Raw genomic sequence first — 21,267 nt, 5'->3', positions numbered from 1 at the left:
ACTGTTTCAGGGAGGAGAGGGGAAGAGAGTGATTGGGGAGATGAGAGGAGACGAAGAGAGAGTTTGGGGAGAAGATAGGATGAGAGTTGTGGATAGTGTTGTGGAGGCGTCGTTGTGAGCTCTAGGAATAGTTTATGCAGGAATTGTGTTTTTGTCTTTGTCTCTCCTTGACTTCTGCTTACGACTCTCTCTCTGTTCCCTGTCTCTCCCTGTTCCCTCTCTCTCTCTCTCTCTCTCCTGATTGGTGGGTAATGGGGGGTGCGTTCGTCAAGGTGACAGACAAACTTAGTGTCATTGAGCGATCTCCCTCGTCACCACCTTAAAACCTTGAGCTGCAACCTCTACCCACCACTCAGGAAAATGGAAGATTACTCTTGACCTTGCCTTTGTGTGTGTGTGTGTGTGTGTGTGTGTGTGTGTGTGTGTGTGTGTGTGTGTGTGTGTGTGTGTGTGTGTGTGTGTGTGTGTGTGTGTGTGTGTGTGTGTGTGTGTGTGTGTGTGTGTGTGTGTGTTCATTAGTCCACCTCTTCTAATTTCATACACTTTACCTCTATCTTCTCTCAGTCATGCGCAATGTGACAGTGCCCTTCACTAAAGTGTGTGGTCACCTTTCTGTGTTTTCCTTTGTGTTTACCTCATTAAAGCATCACCACGCACACAGCCCATCCAGTCCCATTCACCCCCCCCCTTGTCGTCCATTTCTCCTTTCCTCTAATCCTCTCTCCTCTGTCCTCTCAGTCAGTAAACAGCTTTTGTTGGTTGAAAGCAGAAAAGGGCTAGAGCCTGTCCTCTCTGGCGTGGTGAGCAGAGCAGCGCTGATCCGTCGCTCCTGTGTTAGCGTGGCCGTCTGTCCACCCATCCGCCTGTCTACTTGTCACTGCGCTGTTTTTAAAACTGCCAGGGTCGCGGGGTTAATTGGCACACTGTCATATTGAATTGCGGCGGGCAGAAAGAGACAGAGTGCAGAGAGAGACAGGGAACAGAGAGAGACAGGGAACAGAGAGAGACAGGGAACAGAGAGAGACAGGAAACAGAGAGAGACAGAGAACAGAGAGAGATGGGGAACAGAGAGAGACAGGGATCGGAGAGAGACAGGGATCGGAGAGAGACAGGGATCGGAGAGAGACAGAGAACAGAGAGAGACGGGGAACAGGGAGAGACAGGGAACAGAGAGAGACAGGGAACAGAGAGAGACAGGGAACAGAGAGAGACAGAGAACAGAGAGAGACGGGGAACAGAGAGAGACGGGGAACAGAGAGAGACAGGGATCGGAGAGAGACAGGGATCGGAGAGAGACAGGGAGCAGAGAGAGACAGGGAACAGAAAGAGACAGGGAACAGAAAGAGACAGGGAACAGACAGAGACGGGGAACAGAGAGAGACGGGGAACAGAGAGAGATGGAGAACAGAGAGAGACAGAGAGCAGAGAGAGACAGGGAACAGAGAGAGACATAGAGCAGAAAGAGACAGGGAACAGAGAGAGACAGGGAACAGAGAGAGACAGGGAACAGAGAGAGACAGAGAACAGAAAGAGACAGGGAACAGAGAGAGACATAGAGTAGAAAGAGACAGGGAACAGAGAGAGACAGGGAACAAAACGAGACAGAGAACAGAGAGAGACAGGGAACAGCGAGAGACAAAGAGCAGGGGGAGAGATTAGAGCCAACACACACACACACACACACACACACACACACACACACACAGCACTGTAATATGAACCTATCTGATTCATCCATTGAGCTTAGAGCAGAGAAGCAGCGAAGCGGGGACTCATTTTAAGCAGGTAATCAAGCATTAGTCATTCATTATGTACAAAGCTATGTTATCAGAGTGGGCAGCTGATACACATTCAGAATGGATACAAATCTAATTAGCCCATATTAGACCTTAGGCAGGGGCCGTTGTCTGGCTCCGCTCATGTCCATGCCCTCGGTACTTCTTGTAGTCTTCTGGAGTTGTGGAGGTCTTCATGAAGAACATGTTCCGGAGTGGTGGGGGTCTTCATGAAGAACATGTTGTGGACTGTTCTGGAGTGGTGGGGATCTTTATGAAGAACATGTTGTGGAGTGTTCTGGAGTGGTGGAGGTCTTTATGAAGAACATGTTGTGGAGTGTTCTGGAGTGGTGGAGGTCTTCATGAAGAACATGTTCTGGAGTGGTGGAGGTCTTCATGAAGAACATGTTCCGGAGTGGTGGGGGTCTTCATGAAGAACATGTTGTGGAGTGTTCTGGAGTGGTGGAGGTCTTTATGAAGAACATGTTGTGGAGTGTTCTGGAGTGGTGGAGGTCTTTATGAAGAACATGTTGTGGAGTGTTCTGAAGTGGTGGAGGTCTTTATGAAGAACGTGTTCTGGAGTTGTGGAGGTCTTTATGAAGAACATGTTGTGGAGTGTTCTGGAGTGGTGGAGGTCTTCATGAAGAACATGTTGTGGAGTCTTCTGGAGTGGTGGAGGTCTTCATGAAGAACATGTTCCGGAGTGGTGGAGGTCTTCATGAAGAACATGTTGTGGAGTGTTCTGGAGTGGTGGAGGTCTTCATGAAGAACATGTTCAGGAGTGTTCTGGAGTGGTGGAGGTCTTCATGAAGAACATGTTCAGGAGTGGTGGAGGTCTTCATGAAGAACATGTTGTGGAGTGTTCAGGAGTGGTGGAGGTCTTCATGAAGAACATGTTCCAGAGTGGTGGGGGTCTTCATGAAGAACATGTTGTGGAGTGTTCTGGAGTGGTGGAGGTCTTTATGAAGAACATGTTGTGGAGTGTTCTGGAGTGGTGGTCTACACAAAGAACATGCTATGGAGTGTTCTGGAGTGGTGATGATCTCTCTAGAGTATACAATGTGTGGTAAGGATAGGACAAATCCTAGTGGTCCTTATAAAGGCAAGCTGCCAGAGAACAGGGATGCTACCTTAGTACCTTGATAGGGGGGACATTGGGGTGGGGGTTTAGTACCTTAGTACAGACACAGGAGGAGGAGAGATGGAGGAGGGGTGAGAGAAGGAGGGGCGAGGGGAAGGACACTGCTACTGTGGTCTGTTCTGGTTGTCCAAGGCAACTGTGGCACCTTGATAGGGGGGACATTGGGGTGGGGGTTTACAGACACAGACATTACCCACACTGTCGGCTCTCTCCTTCTGTATTTATGCCTCCCTCTATCTTCTGTCCTCCAGTCTCTCTCTTTCTATCTCCCTCTCTCTCTCTCTCTCTCTCTCTCTCTCTCTCTCTCTATATATATATATATATATACACTACCGTTCAAAAATGTTGGGGCACTTAGAAATGTCCTTGTTTTTGAAAGAAAAGCACATTTTTCATCCACTAAAATAACATCAAATTGATCAGAAATACAGTGTAGACATTGTTAATGTTGTAAAAAAAAAATGTGCTGAATACAACAGGTGTGGTAGTAGACCTTACAGTGAAATGTTTACTTACCAGCCACTAACCAACAATGCAGTTTTAAAAAATACAGATAAGAATATGAAATAAAAGTAACAAGTAATTAAAGAGCAGCGGTGAAATAACAATAGCGAGAATATATACAAGAGGGTACCGGTACAGAGTTAATCTGCGGGGGCACTGGTTAGTTGAGGTAATACAGTTGAAGTCGGAAGTTTACATACACCTTAGCCAAATACATTGAAACTCAGTTTTTCACAATTTCTGAGATTTAATCCTATTAAAAATTCCCTGTCTTAGGTCAGTTAGGATCACCACGTTATTTTAAGAATGTGAAACGTCAGAATAATAGTAGAGAGAATTATTTCTTTCAGCTTTTATTTCTTTCATCGCATTCCCAGTGGGTCAGAAGTTTACATACTCTCAATTAGTATTTGATAGCATTGCCTTAAAATTGTTTAACATGGGTCAAATGTTTCGGGTAGCCTTCCACAAGCTTCACACAATAAGTTGGGGGAATTTTGGCCCATTCCTCCTGACTGAGTCAGGTTTGTATACCTCCTTGCTCACACATGTTTTTTTCAGTTCTGCCCACAAATTTTCTATAGGATTGAGATCAGGGCTTTGTGATGGCCACTCCAATACCTTGACATTGTTGTCCTTAAGCCATTTTGCCACAACTTTGGAAGTATGCTTGGGGTCACTGTCCATTTGGACTGATGTCTTGAGATGTTGCTTCAATATATGCACATAATGTTACATCCACATGATGCCATCTATTTTGTGAAGTGGACCGGTCCCTCCTTCAACAAGCACCCCCACAACATGATGCTGTCACCCTCATGCTTCACGGTTGGGATGGTGTTCTTCGGCTTGCAAGCCTCCCCCTTTTTTCCTCCAAACGTAACGATGGTCATTATGGCCAAACAGTTCTATTTTTGTTTCATCAGACCAGAGGATATTTCTCCAAGAAGTACAATCTTTGTCCCCATGTGCAGTTGCAAACCTTAGTCTGGCTTTTTGATGGCGGTTCTGGAGCAGTGACTTCTTCCTTGCTGAGTGGCCTTTCAGGTTATGTTGATATAGGACTCGTTTCACTGTGGATATATATATATACTTTTGTACCTGTGTCCTCCAGCATCTTCACAGGGTCCTTTACAGTTGTTCTAGGATTGATTTTCACATTTCGCAATAACGTACGTTCATCTCTAGGAGACAGAATACGTCTCCCTCCTGAGCGGTATGACGGCTGCGTGGTCCCATAGTGTTTATACTTGCGAACTATTGTTCATACAGATGAACATGCTACCTTCAGGCATTTGGAAATTGCTCCCAAGGATGAACCAGATTTGTGGAGGGCTACAATTTTTTTCTGAGGTCTTGGCTGATTTCTTTTGATTTTCCCATGATGTCAAGCAAAGAGGCACTGAGTTTGAAGGTAGGGCCTCCTGTTCAGGAGTCATATGGCTTGGGTGTAGAAGCTGTTTAGAAGCCACTTGACACTAGACTTGGCGCTCCGGTACCCCTTGCCGTGCGGTAGCAGAGAGAACAGTTTATGACTAGGGTGACTGGAGTCTTTGATAATTTTTAGGGCCTGGTATAGAGGTCTTGGATGGCAGGAAGCTTGGCTCCAGTGATGTACCTGGCCATTTGCTCTACACTCTGTAGTGGCTTGCCGAGCAGTTGCCATACCAGGCAGTGATGCAACCAGTCAGGATGCTCTCGATGGTGCAGCTGAAGAACCTTTTGAGGATCTGAGGACCCATGCCAAATCGTTTCAGTCTCCCAAGGGGGAATAGGTCTTGTTGTGCCCTCTTCACGACTGTCATTGTGTGCTTGGACCATGTTAGTTTGTTGGTGATGTGGACACCAAGGAACTTGAAGCTCTCAACCTGCTCCACTGCAGACCCATTGATGAGAAAGGGGCATCCTCGATCCTCTTTTTCCTGTAGTCCACAATCACCTCCTTTGTCTTGATCACGTGGAGGGAGAGGTTGTTGTCCTGGCATCACACAGCCAGGTCTCGGACCTCCTCCCTATAGGCGGAGAGCGTGATCACACAGTCTTCTGGAACAGCTGGGGCTCTCATGCATGTTTCAGTGTTATTTGCCTTGAAGTGAGCATGGAAGTAGTTTAGCTCGTCTGGTAGGCACATGTCACTGGGCAGCTCTCAGCTGTGCCTCCATTTGTGGTCTGTAATGGTTTGCAAGCACTGCCACATCCGACGAGCAGCAGAGGCAGTGTACTACAATTCAATCTTAGTCCTGTATTGACGCTTGTATTGCCTGTAATCCATGGCTTCTGGTTGGGGTATGTATGTACAGTCACTGTGGGGACGACTTCATCGATTCACTTATTGATAAAGCCAATGGCTGATGTGGTGTACTCCTCAATACCATTGGAGGAATCCAAAAACATTTTCCAGTCTGTGCCAGCAAAACAGTTCTATAGCTTAGCATCTGCTTCATCTGACCACTTTTTTTATTTATCTAGTCACTGGTGCTTCCTGCTTTAATTTTTGCTTGTAAACAGGAATCGGGAGGATAGAATTATGATCAGATTTGCCAAATGGAGGGCGAGGGAGAGCTTTGTGTGCATCTCTGTGTATGGAGTAAAGGCATTCTGATAGAAATTTGGTCAAACTGATTTAAGTTTCCCTGCATTAAAGTCCCTGGCTACGAGGAGCGCGTTTTCTTGTTTTCTTTTGGCGTAATACAGCTCATTCAATGCTGTCTTAGTGCCAGCCTCTGATTGTGGTGGTATGTAAACGGCTACGAAAAATACAGGTGAAAACTCTCTAGGTAGATAGTGTGGTCTACAGCTTATCATGAGATACTCTACCTGAGGTGAGCAATAGCTCAAAACTTCCTTAGATATCATGCACCAGCTGTTATTTACAAAAATACGTAGTCTGCCGCCCCTTGTCTAACCAGAAGCAGATGTTCTATCCTGCCGGTGCAGCGTATAACCAGCCAGCTCTATGTTGATAGTGTCGTCGTTCAGCCATGACTCCGTGAAGCGTAAGATATTACAGTTTTACAGACGCCTCACAAGTCCTCAACTGGCAGCTTTTTTCAATAGTATCCGCAAAACACCAGTCTCAACTTCAACAGTGAAGAGACGACTCCGGTATGCTGGCCCTTCTAGGCAGAGTTCATCTGTCCAGTGTCTGCGTTCTTTTGCCCATCTTAATCTTTTCTTTTTATTGGCCAGTCTGAGATATGGCTTTTTTTTTGCAACTCTGCCTAGAAGGCCAGCATCCCGGAGTCACGTCTTCATTGTTGACGTTGAGACGGGTGTTTTGCGGGTACTATTTAAGTAAGCTGCCAGTTGAGGACTTGTGAGGCGTCTGTTTCTCAAACTAGACACTTTAATGTACTTGTCCTCTTGCTCAGTTGTGCACCGGGGCCTCCCACTCCTCTTTCTATTCTCGTTACAGCCAGTTTGCGCTGTTCTGTGAAGGGAGTAGCACACAGCATTGTACGAGATCTTCAGTTTCGTGGCAATTTCTCACATGGAATTGCCTTCATTTCTCATAACAAGAATAGACTGACGAGTTTCAGAAGAAAGTGATTTGTTTGTGGCCATTTTGAGCCTGTAATCGAACCCACAAATGCTGATGCTCCAGATACTCAACTAGTCTAAAGAAGGCCAGTTTTATTGCTTCTTTAATCAGAACAAAAGTTTTAAGCTGTGCTAACATAAATGCAAATGGTTTTTCTAATGATCAATTAGCCTTTTAAAATGATAAACTTGGATTGGTTAACTGATAAGAGAATTATGTTTTCCAGGTACATCACCCAATTTCATTATATTACTCTCAGTCTGCAAACCAGAATTTGTAAGATCCTGGTCGAATGAAACAGATGGAGGCTCAGCTAAATGGTCAAAAAGGTTTATTCGCGGAACGTTCTGAAGTCAAGAATACAAATCAATTCATTTTATACTGACTTCTCACGCCCACACATACACACAGCCATACGCACACGTACACACACAAACAGACGCACATACACACATAGCCACACACACATGCACACAAACAGACGCACACACATGCCCTGCTACGCACACACTGTCTGTCTCACTACCCAGCCGACAGAGATAGTGACCTTGTCCTTGTTCCCCACTCCCCGTTCTCTCCCAAATCTCTAGTCAGGTCGGCACCAAGCTCAGACAGTCTGTGTTTAAAATACCATAAAGACATATTGTTTTACACTAATTCTGACTAGGACTCCACATTTATTGATCATGATTTTATACATTCTAATCAATTCCATACAATTATATGTTTCAGGGTGTAATATTCTAATCATTCAATTAACAGACAATTCTCACCTATCACTAACACAACGTGACATTGGAACACAGGAGTGATGGTAGCTGATAATGGGCCTCTGTACGCCTATGTAGATATTCCATTAAAAGTAAGCTACAATAGACATTTCCAACATGAATAATGTCTACACTGTATTTATGATGAATTTGATGTTATTTCAAAAACAAAGACATTTCTAAGAGGCCCCAACCTTGTGAATGGTAGTGTATATACAGTATATATCTCCGTCACTCTCCTCTCTCTCTATATATACCCCTCTCTTTCCATCTCTCTATCTCGCTCTCCCTCTCTAACCGAAAGGTTGCGGTAACCGAAACGTTGCTGGTTCAAATCCCAGAACTGGCAAGGTGGAAAAATCTGCTCTTCTGCCCCCCCCCCCCCTCCCTCGCTCTCTTCCTTGCCCTCTTCCCTCTCTCCCTCTTCTTCTCTCTCTCTCTTCATGGTTAATTACAGTAACTTAATGGGAGAATTTGACTTCTTTGTGTGTAATTATGGTACAGTCTTTCATGTGCTGGGTAGATGAGCCCTGCAGCTCTTCTTAGGAATTCAATTACAGTCACAAGGAGATACACTTGTACTAGAACTCATATCTAAAACTCATACCCATATACCAAATTACTCATGCTCCTATCTAAAACTCATAACCTTAATTTGATCAAAAACACATACCCATTCACATACTCTAACTCATATCTGAAACTCATACCAGACTCATATCTAAAACTCATACCATTGTCATATCTAAAACTCATACCATACTCATATTTAAAACTCATACCTAAAACTCATACCATACTCATATTTAAAACTCATACCCGTACACATACTCTAACTCATATTTAAAACTCATATCTAAAACTCATACCAGACTCATATCTAAAACTCATACCATACTCATATCTAAAACTCATACCATACTCATATTTAAACTCATACCATACTCATATTTAAAACTCATACTCTAACAGTTACAGATATTATCAAAAATAAGGGCGTTATAAACTCATATCTAAGACTCAAACTTGTATCTAAAGGAGGTGTAGTCCTACTATATACTATACTATATATACTAGTATATACTATATACTATATATATACTATATACCTCTATTCAAATTCATACCTAAAGGAGGCGGGACTCTAACTCATTCTTAAACTCATTCAAACTCATGTCTAATGGAGGGCTCTAATCACACTCTGAGCTCATATACTGCTCATAAAAACTCATATCCATGCAGCTCGAAACTGACCCTCAGGATCGTGCCGTGATGACATCACTCATCAGACAGGAATCTCTGTCTGTTTTGAAGATCTCCAGGCCTGGCTGTGAGGGTGTGTTGCCATGGTTTCAGGGGCTGCCGTGGTTGTAAATCGGCGGGCTTACTCACTGAGCGGAGGGCAGGCAGACAGACAGTGGTGGGATTTACTGAAACCCCTGAGACTACTGAAACCCCATTTACTGACAGAGGGCTTATGGAGACCATGCAGGTGTGTGTGTGTGTGTGTGTGTGTGTGTGTGTGTGTGTGTGTGTGTGTGTGTGTGTGTGTGTGTGTGTGTGTGTGTGTGTGTGTGTGTGTGTGTGTGTGTGTGTGTGTGTGTGTGTGTGTGTGTGTCTGCGTGTATGTGCGTGTGTGTCTGCGTGTTAGTTAGTTAGCATGTGTGAGTGCAGGCCAGTGTCTAGAGGCCAAACCCACCAAAATCACTGACTAAGTACATTCTAACAGCTCTGTGGGGAGAAAGAGAGAGAAAGAGAGAGAAAGAGTGAGAAAGAGAGAGAAAGAGTGAGAAAGAGAGAGAAAGAGTGAGAAAGAGAGAGAAAGAGTGAGAAAGAGAGAGAAAGAGTGAGAAAGAGTGAGAAAGAGGGAGATGGAGAAAAACACTTTCTCCCTGCTAGTCTACAGATGGTTTAGAGGCTCTCTGTTGGTTTGTGACTGTGCTACTCTGTCATTAGGCTCGCTCTAAAGAACATTCCGGCACTTCCAAAAGAAACACTCCGGTACTTTGTGTTCCCACTCGGGAGTCCCTGCATCGAACGATGGGAACAGAGTGCGTGGAGAAAGGCTGAATGGGAGGATGACAAGGAAAGGAGGGAATGTGGAGGTGTACAATAATGATTGAGACATTTTTTTGAAGAGGGGGAAAGAAAGAGGGACGAGGGGAAAGGGAAGATGATATAGCAAAAGTGAAACTAGGCCAAGAGACCATTCACCAGAGAGGTTTGTGCCTGGCATTTGCTGTGTTATTTTGGACCTTGCAATTAATAGGGTTCTTCCTTTTCAGAAGCTTTCCTCTGGAATTTCCTGGAAGTATTTTTACCACGGGGCAATACATTATAGCCCAGAACTACAAACATACGCCATAATCATAACATTTAATATCTACTGTATCTTCCATCATGTATAATGTGCAGGCCAGGGGTGGATGCTCTATAGCTCTCTAGTGCCATCAAGTGGTTGTATATTGTACTTTATCTGGGTTTACCTATCCTATTCTAATTCTGCCCCTGTAGACAGTCCCTTCTTTTCTATTAATTTAAAAACGATTTCCAGCTCCTGTCATCACTTTGTATGTGCATAAAACCCCCACCCTTAAATCCTAATCTCTCTCTCTCTCTCTCTCTCTCTCTCTCTCTCTCTCTCTCTCTCTCTCTCTCTCTCTCTCTCTCTCTCTCTCTCTCTCTCTCTCCAGATATGGAGACATGGTTCCTAAAACCATTGTAGGGAAGATCGTTGGTTCTGTCTGTTCCCTGAGCGGTGTGTTGGTCATCGCTCTGCCCGTGCCCGTCATCGTGTCCAACTTCAGCCGCATTTACCACCAGAGCCAGCGGGCAGACAAGAGACGTGCCCAAAAGGTACCCAACAATGTCCCACCCTCACGCCTGCCATGACACCATATGTCCTGGGCCATAAAGGTCATGAACCCTGACTTGGAAGGGTCCAACAGAGCTGTATGTGGTGTCGGCGTGATCCTAAGGGGGAAAAAATCACTCTCTCTGTAAGCGATGTCTGTGTGTGTCTAAGAATGGAATGGAACTCGCAAACATGCTGCTATTCACACATACATACTGTACACACACTCCAGCAGAGATGGAAAGAGCAGCGAGTGGGTTGTTGGGGGACACACATAGAGTGTAGTGGAGACCATATGGAAGATTACCAGGTTTCTGTGTTCGTGTGTGTGTGTACAAACTCAGTGTGTATGTGGGATAGTGTATGGTCATGTGTGTCTGTGTGTGTGTGCTTCCTCTGGTATGTTAACCGTAATGGGCCATACGGGACCACCCCGACTTCCACATCAATAATTGGAGCAACACAGAGATGTCTTTATGTGTGAAGGAGTGGCCTACGTACATACAAACACATCATATTACAAGATAATTCACGGTTACTCCCTCACTCTTAAAGACGTCCTCCAGTGATTTTATTGCTTTCCCTTTATCCCAAGTATGAATACAGTAAAGTACACACACTTGTGTCATGACTTACCCGGACCAGTTATTGACATGTGCCTTTTCAAATCAAACCAAATTGTATTTGTCACATGCGCAGAATACAACATTGAGATGCTTACTTAAAGAGCAGCAGTAAAATAACAAGCGAGGCTATATACAGGGGGTACCGGTACAGAGTCAATGTGCGGGGGCACAGGTTGGTCGAGGTAATTGATGTCATATGTACATGTAGGTCGAGTTAAAGTGACTATGCATAGATTATAAACAGAGAGTAGCAGCAGCGTAAAAGAGGGGTCAGAGGCCGAGCAGTTGCCATACCAGGCAGTGATACAACCAGCCAGGATGCGCTCGATGGTGCAGCTGTAGAACCTTTTGAGGATCTGAGGGCCCATGTCAAATCTTCTCAGTCTCTTCAGTCCCCTTAAGTAAATGAGGTGAAAAGGAGACTGGAGAAGGACAGACAGACAGACAGACAGACAGACAGGCAGGCAGGCAGGCAGGCAGGCAGGCAGGCAGGCAGGCAGGCAGGCAGGCAGGCAGGCAGGCAGGCAGACAGACAGACAGACAGACAGACAGACAGACAGACAGACAGACAGACAGACAGACAGACAGACAGACAGACAGACAGACAGACAGACAGACAGAGATGAGGAAAGGGGGAGAAGAAAGGGAGCAAGAGAGAGAGAATGGTGGGAGAGGGGAGGAGAAAATGAGAGAGGGGGGTGATAACTTAGCCCCTGTTGTGCATCCAGTAAGTAGCTCCCTCCCAAGAACAACAATCTGTTATTCCATTTAGGAGGGATGATGACTGAGCTCTGGGGTTTGAATGGAAACATGGATGTTAGACAGAAATACATGGATAGCTTGTGTGTGTGCTACTGAACCTCGCTGTGTGTTCCTCTAGCTGTGCTTCTGCATGCATGGGCCTGTCTGTACATAGTGGATACCAAGTTATTTTATTCATTAACATTCAACATAAAAGAGAGTGGCCTTGGATGAATACAACTGCAATAGAAGGTTCACATCTATATGTCAGATAGTGGGATTTACAGGCTTGCAATTTACATCTATGACTGGGGGACATCTTTATTGTCTTTCAAGAGCTATGGGTCTCTCTGTTTCACACTCATTCACTCACACTCACACTCACACTCACTCACATACACATTAAGTGGCACACATTCAAATGCACGTGTGGTTTTGTTCACAAACAGAAAACTAAGCTTGGTAGAATTGCTGCGAGGAAGAGTGGAGGGACTAACGTTTATTTGCAGTATAAAAGCAACCGAGGTAACCGTGGAAACGTAACCGTCGCTGATTGGTGTTTTACTTATTTAAACTTTCTTCTTATTTTATTTTTGGGGGGGGTCCGTGAAATGCCGGTTAGTGCATGCCGAAACCCCGATGGGGAGATGGGTGGCAAGGGGGTTCCCCCTTCCCCTTTCTCTCATTCAGAGCTGTTGCATCTTCCATGGTGTCCCACCTCTCTAACGTCACTATTCAGGACTTACCACCTCCACTCTCTCTCTTTCCCTTGTTCTCTCTCTCACCCCCACCGAGACTGCACTGGGGCTCTGGTGCCAACTAATGGAACTGGGGGTGAATGGCTGTGGCTCATGGTCCGCTCCTCACCGGTGTCAGTGCACCCAATCCATGAGGTTTGGCCCCAAGGTGGGGGCCACCTTCGTATGGTGAAACGGGTCTCTCTGCAACCACCCTCATCTGTACTTCTCTGCTCTTGATTTTTCTGCTATTTCATTTCCCATGCGTTTATTTTGTTCTCACATGCATTTTGGATTGCCCATGTTTTGGCACGGCTATGGGTATGACGTCATCAGAACGCGTCATGGATCACCATCACATGGAGCAATGAGATGCATGTCATCAGCCAGCGACTGACGCTACATGCGGGGGCGGGGTCAAAGTGACGCAGTGAAGCTTATTGGAGGACGGTGTCCCACACATAAGTTTCAAGTTCTGAGTTCCAAATTCCACATGTCCGAAGAACAGGATTTTATAGACATATTCTCCTTGTTTCATTCCCCTGTGCCTCATTGAATCCGGCCCAGTATGGAAAGGCTACAGTGACTCTCGTGGGTCAGATGAGGCTTGAGTCAACACTGACCAACAGAAAAACAGAAAGACAGACACAAACATCAGGGCAAATAGGCCTACCAGTATTCACATCGACAACAGATGTCTTGAAATGTTTTTGTTGTTGTTGAAAGGCTGAGTTGGAACCATTGAGTGATTCATCAAAAACCATGGGAGGACATTGAGCTTGGAGGGGAGAGATCAAAGGAGATGGACAGACCCTAATGTTCTCATATTGTCCCTGTGCCACAGCAGAAGGTTGCAATAACATTGTGAGAGCATTAGCCCTGTCCCTCTCTGTCTCCTGCTCTGGTTGGTTGGTCCCCTGTCTACCCCGTGGAGGGGCATGTTTTGTAGTCTGTTAAAAGTATGACTATGCATCCATCTTTGTTTTTGTGCCCAAAAGGCATCAAAGGCAGCAGGCCAGGCGCTGGTGTGCAAAGCCAACCCCATGTTCGATACGCACCACAATCACCTATTGCACTGCCTGGAAAAGACCACGGTAAGAACAATGCTTTAGAAATTACTGTGGTGGAGAATAGGAGATTTATCCACTGCTGTTATCTATCTATGTTCATGAAGAAGCAGAAGCCATTAATTAAGAGTAGAGTATGGTATACATATTAGGAAGTCGTCAGATTTCAGGCAAATCTCCTAATATGGATGCCATAGTTGGCACTTTTGCTTTGGCTCGAGCCATGTTCACAAAAGTAACATGTGGTCTCTCTATCTCTCTCTCTCATTCCATCCTCCCCCTCTCCCTCAGAATCATGAGTTTGTGGATGAGCAAACATTTGAGACCAGCCTACTGGAGGTTTCCATGGCGAAGCACCCGCATCTCTCCCCCTCCCTCTCCTCTGGCTCCTCCTCCCAAGGCCTGTCGTGCTGCTCGCGACGCAACAAGAGGAAGAGCTTCAACGTGCCCAACTCCAACATGACTGGAGGGCATAGGAACAGCATCCAGGAGCTTAGCACCATCCACATCAGAGAGAGACCCATCACTAACAGGTACAGACATACATGCAGTGTACAAATGATTTCCCACTTGTTTTACAAGAAGCTAAAAGTGCTGATGTAAGCTGATGATTGCAACACGCTACACATCAGCATCTACAACGAGTGAGCTCCCTGAGACTCTAAGCAGGGCTTTACAGTCAGTATCAGAATGAGTAGTTAACATTAAATTGGTCTTAAATCCATCTAAAACTCTTGGTTTCATATTATTTATTTGATGTATGTATTTATTTATTTGTATTTAATGTTCTTGTCTCTAACTGTTCTGTACTTGGTGATGTTTGTGTATGTTTTATGTGGACCGCAGGAAGAGTAGCTGCTGCATGTGCAGTATCTACTGGGGATCCTAATAAGCTAAACTAAAAACTATATAAACACACAGACTGTATACAGACACATACACACATTCATGAATAGAATGAAAGTGTCACGACTTCTACCGAAGTCGGTCCCTCTCTTTGTTCGGGCGGTGTTTGGCGGTTCACCGGCTTTCTAGTCACCACCGATCCATGATTCAATTTTTGTTTTGTCTTTATCATACACACCTGCTTTCCATTCCATTAATTATGTTCCTTATTTAACCCTCAGGCTTCCCTCTCTGTTTTGTGCGTTATTGTTTGTCATGTGGGTTCGTGTTTTTTGTGCTCTGGATTATTGTGTTTTTCCTTGTTGGAACATTACTTATATTTTGAGTAAATTTCGGACTATTACTCATATCTGTGTCCTGCGCCCGACTCTGCATTTTTCCATTCACCAACACCCTCACAGAAAGACCGATCGGTACACTCACAGGTACACATCTACTTTATACATATTCATAGATCACATAATATACACATAAATATGCATTCATAGTGGTTGCTATGGCAGCAGGGCACACACACACACACAAACACACACTGTGCCAGTTTCTTCCCATGGTGAGTCAGTGTGTTGGTATGCTGGCTATGTCCAGCTGTGGCATGGTGTCCGTGTATATGTGGTCCGACAGGTCTGGTCTGGGAACCCTGGCCATGAACCCTGGTTGCCTCCTCTCTCTGTGTTAATAAACACTGGACCACTTTCTCTCTGGCTGGCCGTCCTCTCTTTCTCTCTATCCCTGTCTTTTTCACCTCTCCTCCTTCTTCTTCTCTATGTCTGACTTATTTTCTGCATCTTTTTCTGTACTTTCCTGCCTTCCTGTTTGTCATCCCCTATTTTCTAAATTCTCCACATTTTCCCCCGCCGTCCCTTCCCTCCCCCCTCTCCACTCTCTCTCTATCTCCAGTCGCTCCAGTCTAAATGCTAAGTTCGAGGAGACGGTGCCTCTGAACTGCAAGCAACCCTACATCACGGCAGCCGTCATCACGCTGCCTATGCCGCCCGTCACCACACCCGAGGACGACGGCTCCGCCTCCTCCCCAGACTACTCCCAGGCCAACATCGTCAGGGTGTCTGCCCTCTAGGCCCCTTGCCCCACCCCCCACCATCACCATCATGGTAATCCTAAAATGGAGAGAGAGAGAGAAAGAGATAGACAGAGAAGCGAGTCCCTTCCCAGCTCCAATCAGAGAAGGGCGTTTGCAGGAGGGAAAGGGGTAAGGGGAGGTGTGGTGGTTTAGTGGGCTGCAGGATCCTTTTGGTTTTCCTACACGGAGCTACTACACGTCTGCTCTTGTGGTGAAATCACATTGCAGTGTAAAGCTGCAGCACAAAGCCCCGCCTTGGATTTGTTGGTGGGGGAGAGACTGTGTTGCCGTGGCGACTGAGATTAGCGCCTAGCAACGGACACACAAATGGAGAGCATTTAGCCACCTGGCTAACTAACTAACTGCAGCTACTCCTTCCAAACACTCTTCAAGAGAGAACTTACCATTACTATTTTTTTCTATATTGTGTGTCTTTAAATGTGATGTCTTAAAACTGAAATGGAGGAGGTGGAATTTGTTTTGTGTTTTATTGTTTGTTAAGGCAGTGATTTTGACTAGAGGAAATGTATATTTGTATGTTCTGAAATGTGTGGAGTAGGAGAGAAAAGAAAACGACATTTAAAATATTTTGACAAAAAGGAGAGCAAGGGGTGTATGCACTGTGTGTGCATATGTCTGTGTACATATGTTCCTACCTTATCAGAACCAGAATGTCTGGACAAGGTAGGAAAACAAGAACATTTTTGAAAAGTCAGGACGGAATTTGTTTAAATCCAATTTTAAGCTTAAGGGTTAGGTTTATGGTTTGGGTTAGGTTTAGGGTTAAGTGTAAGGTTTGGAGTTAAGGTTTAGGGTTAGAGGTTTGGGCTCAAGGTTAAGGTTAGGTTAAGGGCAGAGTATGTGAGTGGAGTGGAGGAGTGGAGGAGTGGCCAATTTGACTGAAGCTCAGAGCGAGATTCCCAAAGGCTGGAGCATCATCCTTCTCGCCCGCTTTGATTTCGCTCCAGTAGCGCTCACTTCACGAGCTCAGGGCATGCCCGGGCAAGCATGCATTTTTATTCAAGCCCCTTACTTTAACTACTGTCATGAAGTTCGTTCAATATTTTCTTAAATAAACTGATAAAACACACAGGTGCAAAATCAAGGTGACTTACAAAGATGAGGACCGAGAGCAAGAGAGGGAGTGTGGTGATGTAACTAAACTAAATCTGAAAAGACACATATCCCAAAAGCATGATGGTGTACTTATTACGGGCACATGCTAAAAGAAAGGAACGAGGTGGGTAGCTAATTAAAGTGTGTCATTGTAGCAAAGTACTTATCAACTACAAATCAGATCTCTTAAAAGTTTCCTTCATTTTTGCCCTATTATCTATACAACAAAATTGATTTGTCCCAATAGGCCTGGCATATTCCAACTTTCAAGGAGCTTTCTGTTTTGATTGGCATTTTTCATTGAATTTGTATTTAATTCTAAGTAAGTCACCGCCGATATGCGCAATTTATAGACTTTAATGATTTAATACAACAAAATATTGTTTAAATGCTGAGCTCTTAATGTCCCTGACTCCCTACCAGCCGAGTGTGTAGCACTCACTAATGCTTCACAATGTATTTCTTTGTAGGCTATAGCCTTGAAATAATTGAAATAATATAGCATAAGTAATTCATTTCCATTCCTTCTTAGGCTCCATGTCTGGCTCCTGACCTATTTAGAATATGTACCAGTGTTGTACTCGGGTCTCGAGTTCATCGGTCTTGGATACATTTGTACTCGGCCTTGACTTGTTCTAGGACAGTGAGGACTCATAATTTCTTCCTGAGACCAGCGGAGTAAAAAAACTCAGAATTATCAGCTTCCATTCAGTCAGCACATAAAACCGCTTCACCAGGCCAAATATATACGCTCCTTTCTGGAAACATTAAGACAGTATGTTAACAGTCTTTATATCTATTATAGGCATGTTTCTGCAGTGGTGAACCTATAGGTCTTCAGTGTGTGACAGGTTAGTACAGTGGTGAACCTATAGGTCTTCAGTGTGAGACAGGTTAGTACAGTGGTGAACCTATAGGTCTTCAGTGTGAGACAGGTTAGTACAGTGGTGAACCTATAGGTCTTCAGTGTGTGACAGGTTAGTACAGTGGTGAACCTATAGACCTTCAGTGTGACAGGTTAGTACAGTGGTGAACCTATAGGTCTTCAGTGTGACAGGTTAGTACAGTGGTGAACCTATAGGCCTTCAGTGTGTGACAGGTTAGTACAGTGGTGAATCTATAGGTCTTCAGTGTGTGACAGGTTAGTACAGTGGTGAACCTATAGGTCTTCAGTGTGTGACAGGTTAGTACAGTGGTGAACCTATAGACCTTCAGTGTGTGACAGGTTAGTACAGTGGTGAACCTATAGGTCTTCAGTGTGTGACAGGTTAGTACAGTGGTGAACCTATAGGTCTTCAGTGTGTGACAGTGGTGAACCTATAGGACTTCAGTGTGTGACAGGTTAGTACAGTGGTGAACCTATAGGACTTCAGTGTGTGACAGGTTAGTACAGTGGTGAACCTATAGGTCTTCAGTGTGACAGGTTAGTACAGTGGTGAACCTATAGATCTTCAGTGTGTGACAGGTTAGTACAGTGGTGAACCTATAGGTCTTCAGTGTGTGACAGGTTAGTACAGTGGTGAACCTATAGGTCTTCAGTGTGTGACAGGTTAATACAGTGGTGAACCTATAGGTCTTCAGTGTGACAGGTTAGTACAGTGGTGAACCTATAGGTCTTCAGTGTGTGACAGGTTAGTACAGTGGTGAACCTATAGGACTTCAGTGTGTGACAGGTTAGTACAGTGGTGAACCTATAGGTCTTCAGTGTGTGACAGGTTAGTACAGTGGTGAACCTATAGATCTTCAGTGTGTGACAGGTTAGTACAGTGGTGAACCTATAGGTCTTCAGTGTGACAGGTTAGTACAGTGGTGAACCTATAGGTCTTCAGTGTGTGACAGTGGTGAACCTATAGGTCTTCAGTGTGTGACAGGTTAGTACAGTGGTGAACCTATAGGTCTTCAGTGTGTGACAGGTTAGTACAGTGGTGAACCTATAGGTCTTCAGTGTGTGACAGTGGTGAACCTATAGGTCTTCAGTGTGTGACAGATTAGTACAGTGGTGAACCTATAGGTCTTCAGTGTGTGACAGTGGTGAACCTATAGGTCTTCAGTGTGTGACAGGTTAGTACAGTGGTGAACCTATAGGTCTTCAGTGTGTGACAGATTAGTACAGTGGTGAACCTATAGGTCTTCAGTGTGTGACAGGTTAGTACATTGGTGAACCTATAGGTCTTCAGTGTGACAGGTTAGTACAGTGGTGAACCTATAGGTCTTCAGTGTGTGACAGGTTAGTACAGTGGTGAACCTATAGGTCTTCAGTGTGACAGGTTAGTACAGTGGTGAACCTATAGGTCTTCAGTGTGTGACAGGTTAGTACAGTGGTGAACCTATAGATCTTCAGTGTGTGACAGGTTAGTACAGTGGTGAACCTATAGGTCTTCAGTGTGTGACAGGTTAGTACAGTGGTGAACCTATAGGTCTTCAGTGTGTGACAGGTTAGTACAGTGGTGAACCTATAGGTCTTCAGTGTGACAGGTTAGTACAGTGGTGAACCTATAGGTCTTCAGTGTGTGACAGGTTAGTACAGTGGTGAACCTATAGGTCTTCAGTGTGACAGGTTAGTACAGTGTTGAACCTATAGATCTTCAGTGTGTGACAGGTTAGTACAGTGGTGAACCTATAGGTCTTCAGTGTGTGACAGGTTAGTACAGTGGTGAACCTATAGATCTTCAGTGTGTGACAGGTTAGTACAGTGGTGAACCTATAGGTCTTCAGTGTGACAGGTTAGTACAGTGGTGAACCTATAGATCTTCAGTGTGTGACAGGTTAGTACAGTGGTGAACCTATAGGTCTTCAGTGTGTGACAGGTTAGTACAGTGGTGAACCTATAGGTCTTCAGTGTGTGACAGGTTAGTACAGTGGTGAACCTATAGGTCTTCAGTGTGACAGGTTAGTACAGTGGTGAACCTATAGGTCTTCAGTGTGACAGGTTAGTACAGTGGTGAACCTATAGGTCTTCAGTGTGTGACAGGTTAGTACAGTGGTGAACCTATAGGTCTTCAGTGTGAAAGGTTAGTACAGTGGGGAACCTATAGGTCTTCAGTGTGAAAGGTTAGTACAGTGGTGAACCTATAGGTCTTCAGTGTGACAGGTTAGTACAGTGGGGAACCTATAGGTCTTCAGTGTGTTACAGGTTAGTACAGTGGTGACCTACCTAGGTCTTCAGTGTGACAGGTTAGTACAGTGGTGAACCTATAAATCTTCAGTGTGTGACAGGTCTTCAGTGGTGAACCTAGGTTTCAGTACAGTGGTGAACCTATAGGTCTTCAGTGTGTGACAGGTTAGTACAGTGGTGAACCTATAGGTCTTCAATATGTGTGACAGTGTTATAGGTCTTCAGTGTGTGACAGATTCGTGGTGAACCTATAGGTCTTCAGTGTGTGTAACAGTGGTGAACCTATAGGTCTTCAGTGTGTGTAACAGGTTAGTACAGTGGTGAACCTATAGGTCTTCAGTGTGTGACAGTGGTGAACCTATAGGTCTTCAGTGTGTGACATGTTAGTACAGTGGTGAACCTATAGGTCTTCAGTGTGACAGGTTAGTACAGTGGTGAACCTATAGGACTTCAGTGTGTGACAGGTTAGTACAGTGGTGAACCTATAGGTCTTCAGTGTGTGACAGGTTAGTACAGTGGTGAACCTATAGGTCTTCAGTGTGTGACAGGTTAGTACAGTGGTGAGCCTATAGGTCTTCAGTGTGTGACAGGTTAGTACAGTGGTGAACCTATAGGTCTTCAGTGTGTGACATGTTAGTACAGTGGTGAACCTATATGTCTTCAGTGTGTGACAGGTTAGTACAGTGTTGAACCTATAGGTCTTCAGTGTGTGACAGGTTAGTACAGTGTTGAACGTATAGGTCTTCAGTGTGTGACAGGTTTGTACAGTGGTGAACCTATAGGTCTTCAGTGTGTGACAGGTTAGTACAGTGGTGAACCTATAGATCTTCAGTGTGTGACAGGTTAGTACAGTGGTGAACCTATAGGTCTTCAGTGTGACAGGTTAGTACAGTGGTGAACCTATAGACCTTCAGTGTGTGACAGGTTAGTACAGTGGTGAACCTATAGGTCTTCAGTGTGTGACAGGTTAGTACAGTGGTGAACCTATAGGTCTTCAGTGTGACAGGTTAGTACAGTGGTGAACCTAAAGGCCTTCAGTGTGTGACAGGTTAGTACAGTGGTGAACCTACAGGTCTTCAGTGTGTGACAGGTCAGTACAGTGGTGAACCTATAGGTCTTCAGTATGTGACAGGTTAGTACAGTGGTGAACCAATAGGTCTTCAGTGTGTGACAGTGGTGAACCTATAGGCCTTCAGTGTGACACGTTAGTACAGTGGTGAACCTATAGGTCTTCAGTGTGTGACAGGTTAGTACAGTGGTGAACCAATAGGTCTTCAGTGTGTGACAGTGGTG

The 21,267-nt window shown here is 44.9% G+C and overlaps 1 protein-coding gene across 1 annotated transcript in view; it reads left to right on the top strand.

The window, feature by feature from the left end:
• LOC135514868 (potassium voltage-gated channel subfamily D member 2-like) overlaps nt 1-16,981 on the top strand; it is a 150,214-nt gene extending 133,233 nt beyond the window's left edge. Inside the window, exons 2-5 of the mRNA XM_064938534.1 lie at nt 10,425-10,587; nt 13,688-13,783; nt 14,048-14,289; nt 15,563-16,981. Of these exons, the coding sequence (XP_064794606.1) occupies nt 10,425-10,587; nt 13,688-13,783; nt 14,048-14,289; nt 15,563-15,740 (679 nt within the window). The 3' untranslated portion in view covers nt 15,741-16,981. The remainder of the gene's footprint in view (nt 1-10,424; nt 10,588-13,687; nt 13,784-14,047; nt 14,290-15,562) is intronic.
• Nucleotides 16,982-21,267: the final 4,286 nt, after the last annotated feature.

Source organism: Oncorhynchus masou, chromosome 26 (genome assembly GCF_036934945.1).
Source record: "Oncorhynchus masou masou isolate Uvic2021 chromosome 26, UVic_Omas_1.1, whole genome shotgun sequence".
In the NCBI taxonomy this organism is placed as follows: Eukaryota; Metazoa; Chordata; class Actinopteri; order Salmoniformes; family Salmonidae; genus Oncorhynchus; species Oncorhynchus masou.
This window is presented reverse-complemented; position numbering and strand designations above follow the sequence as displayed.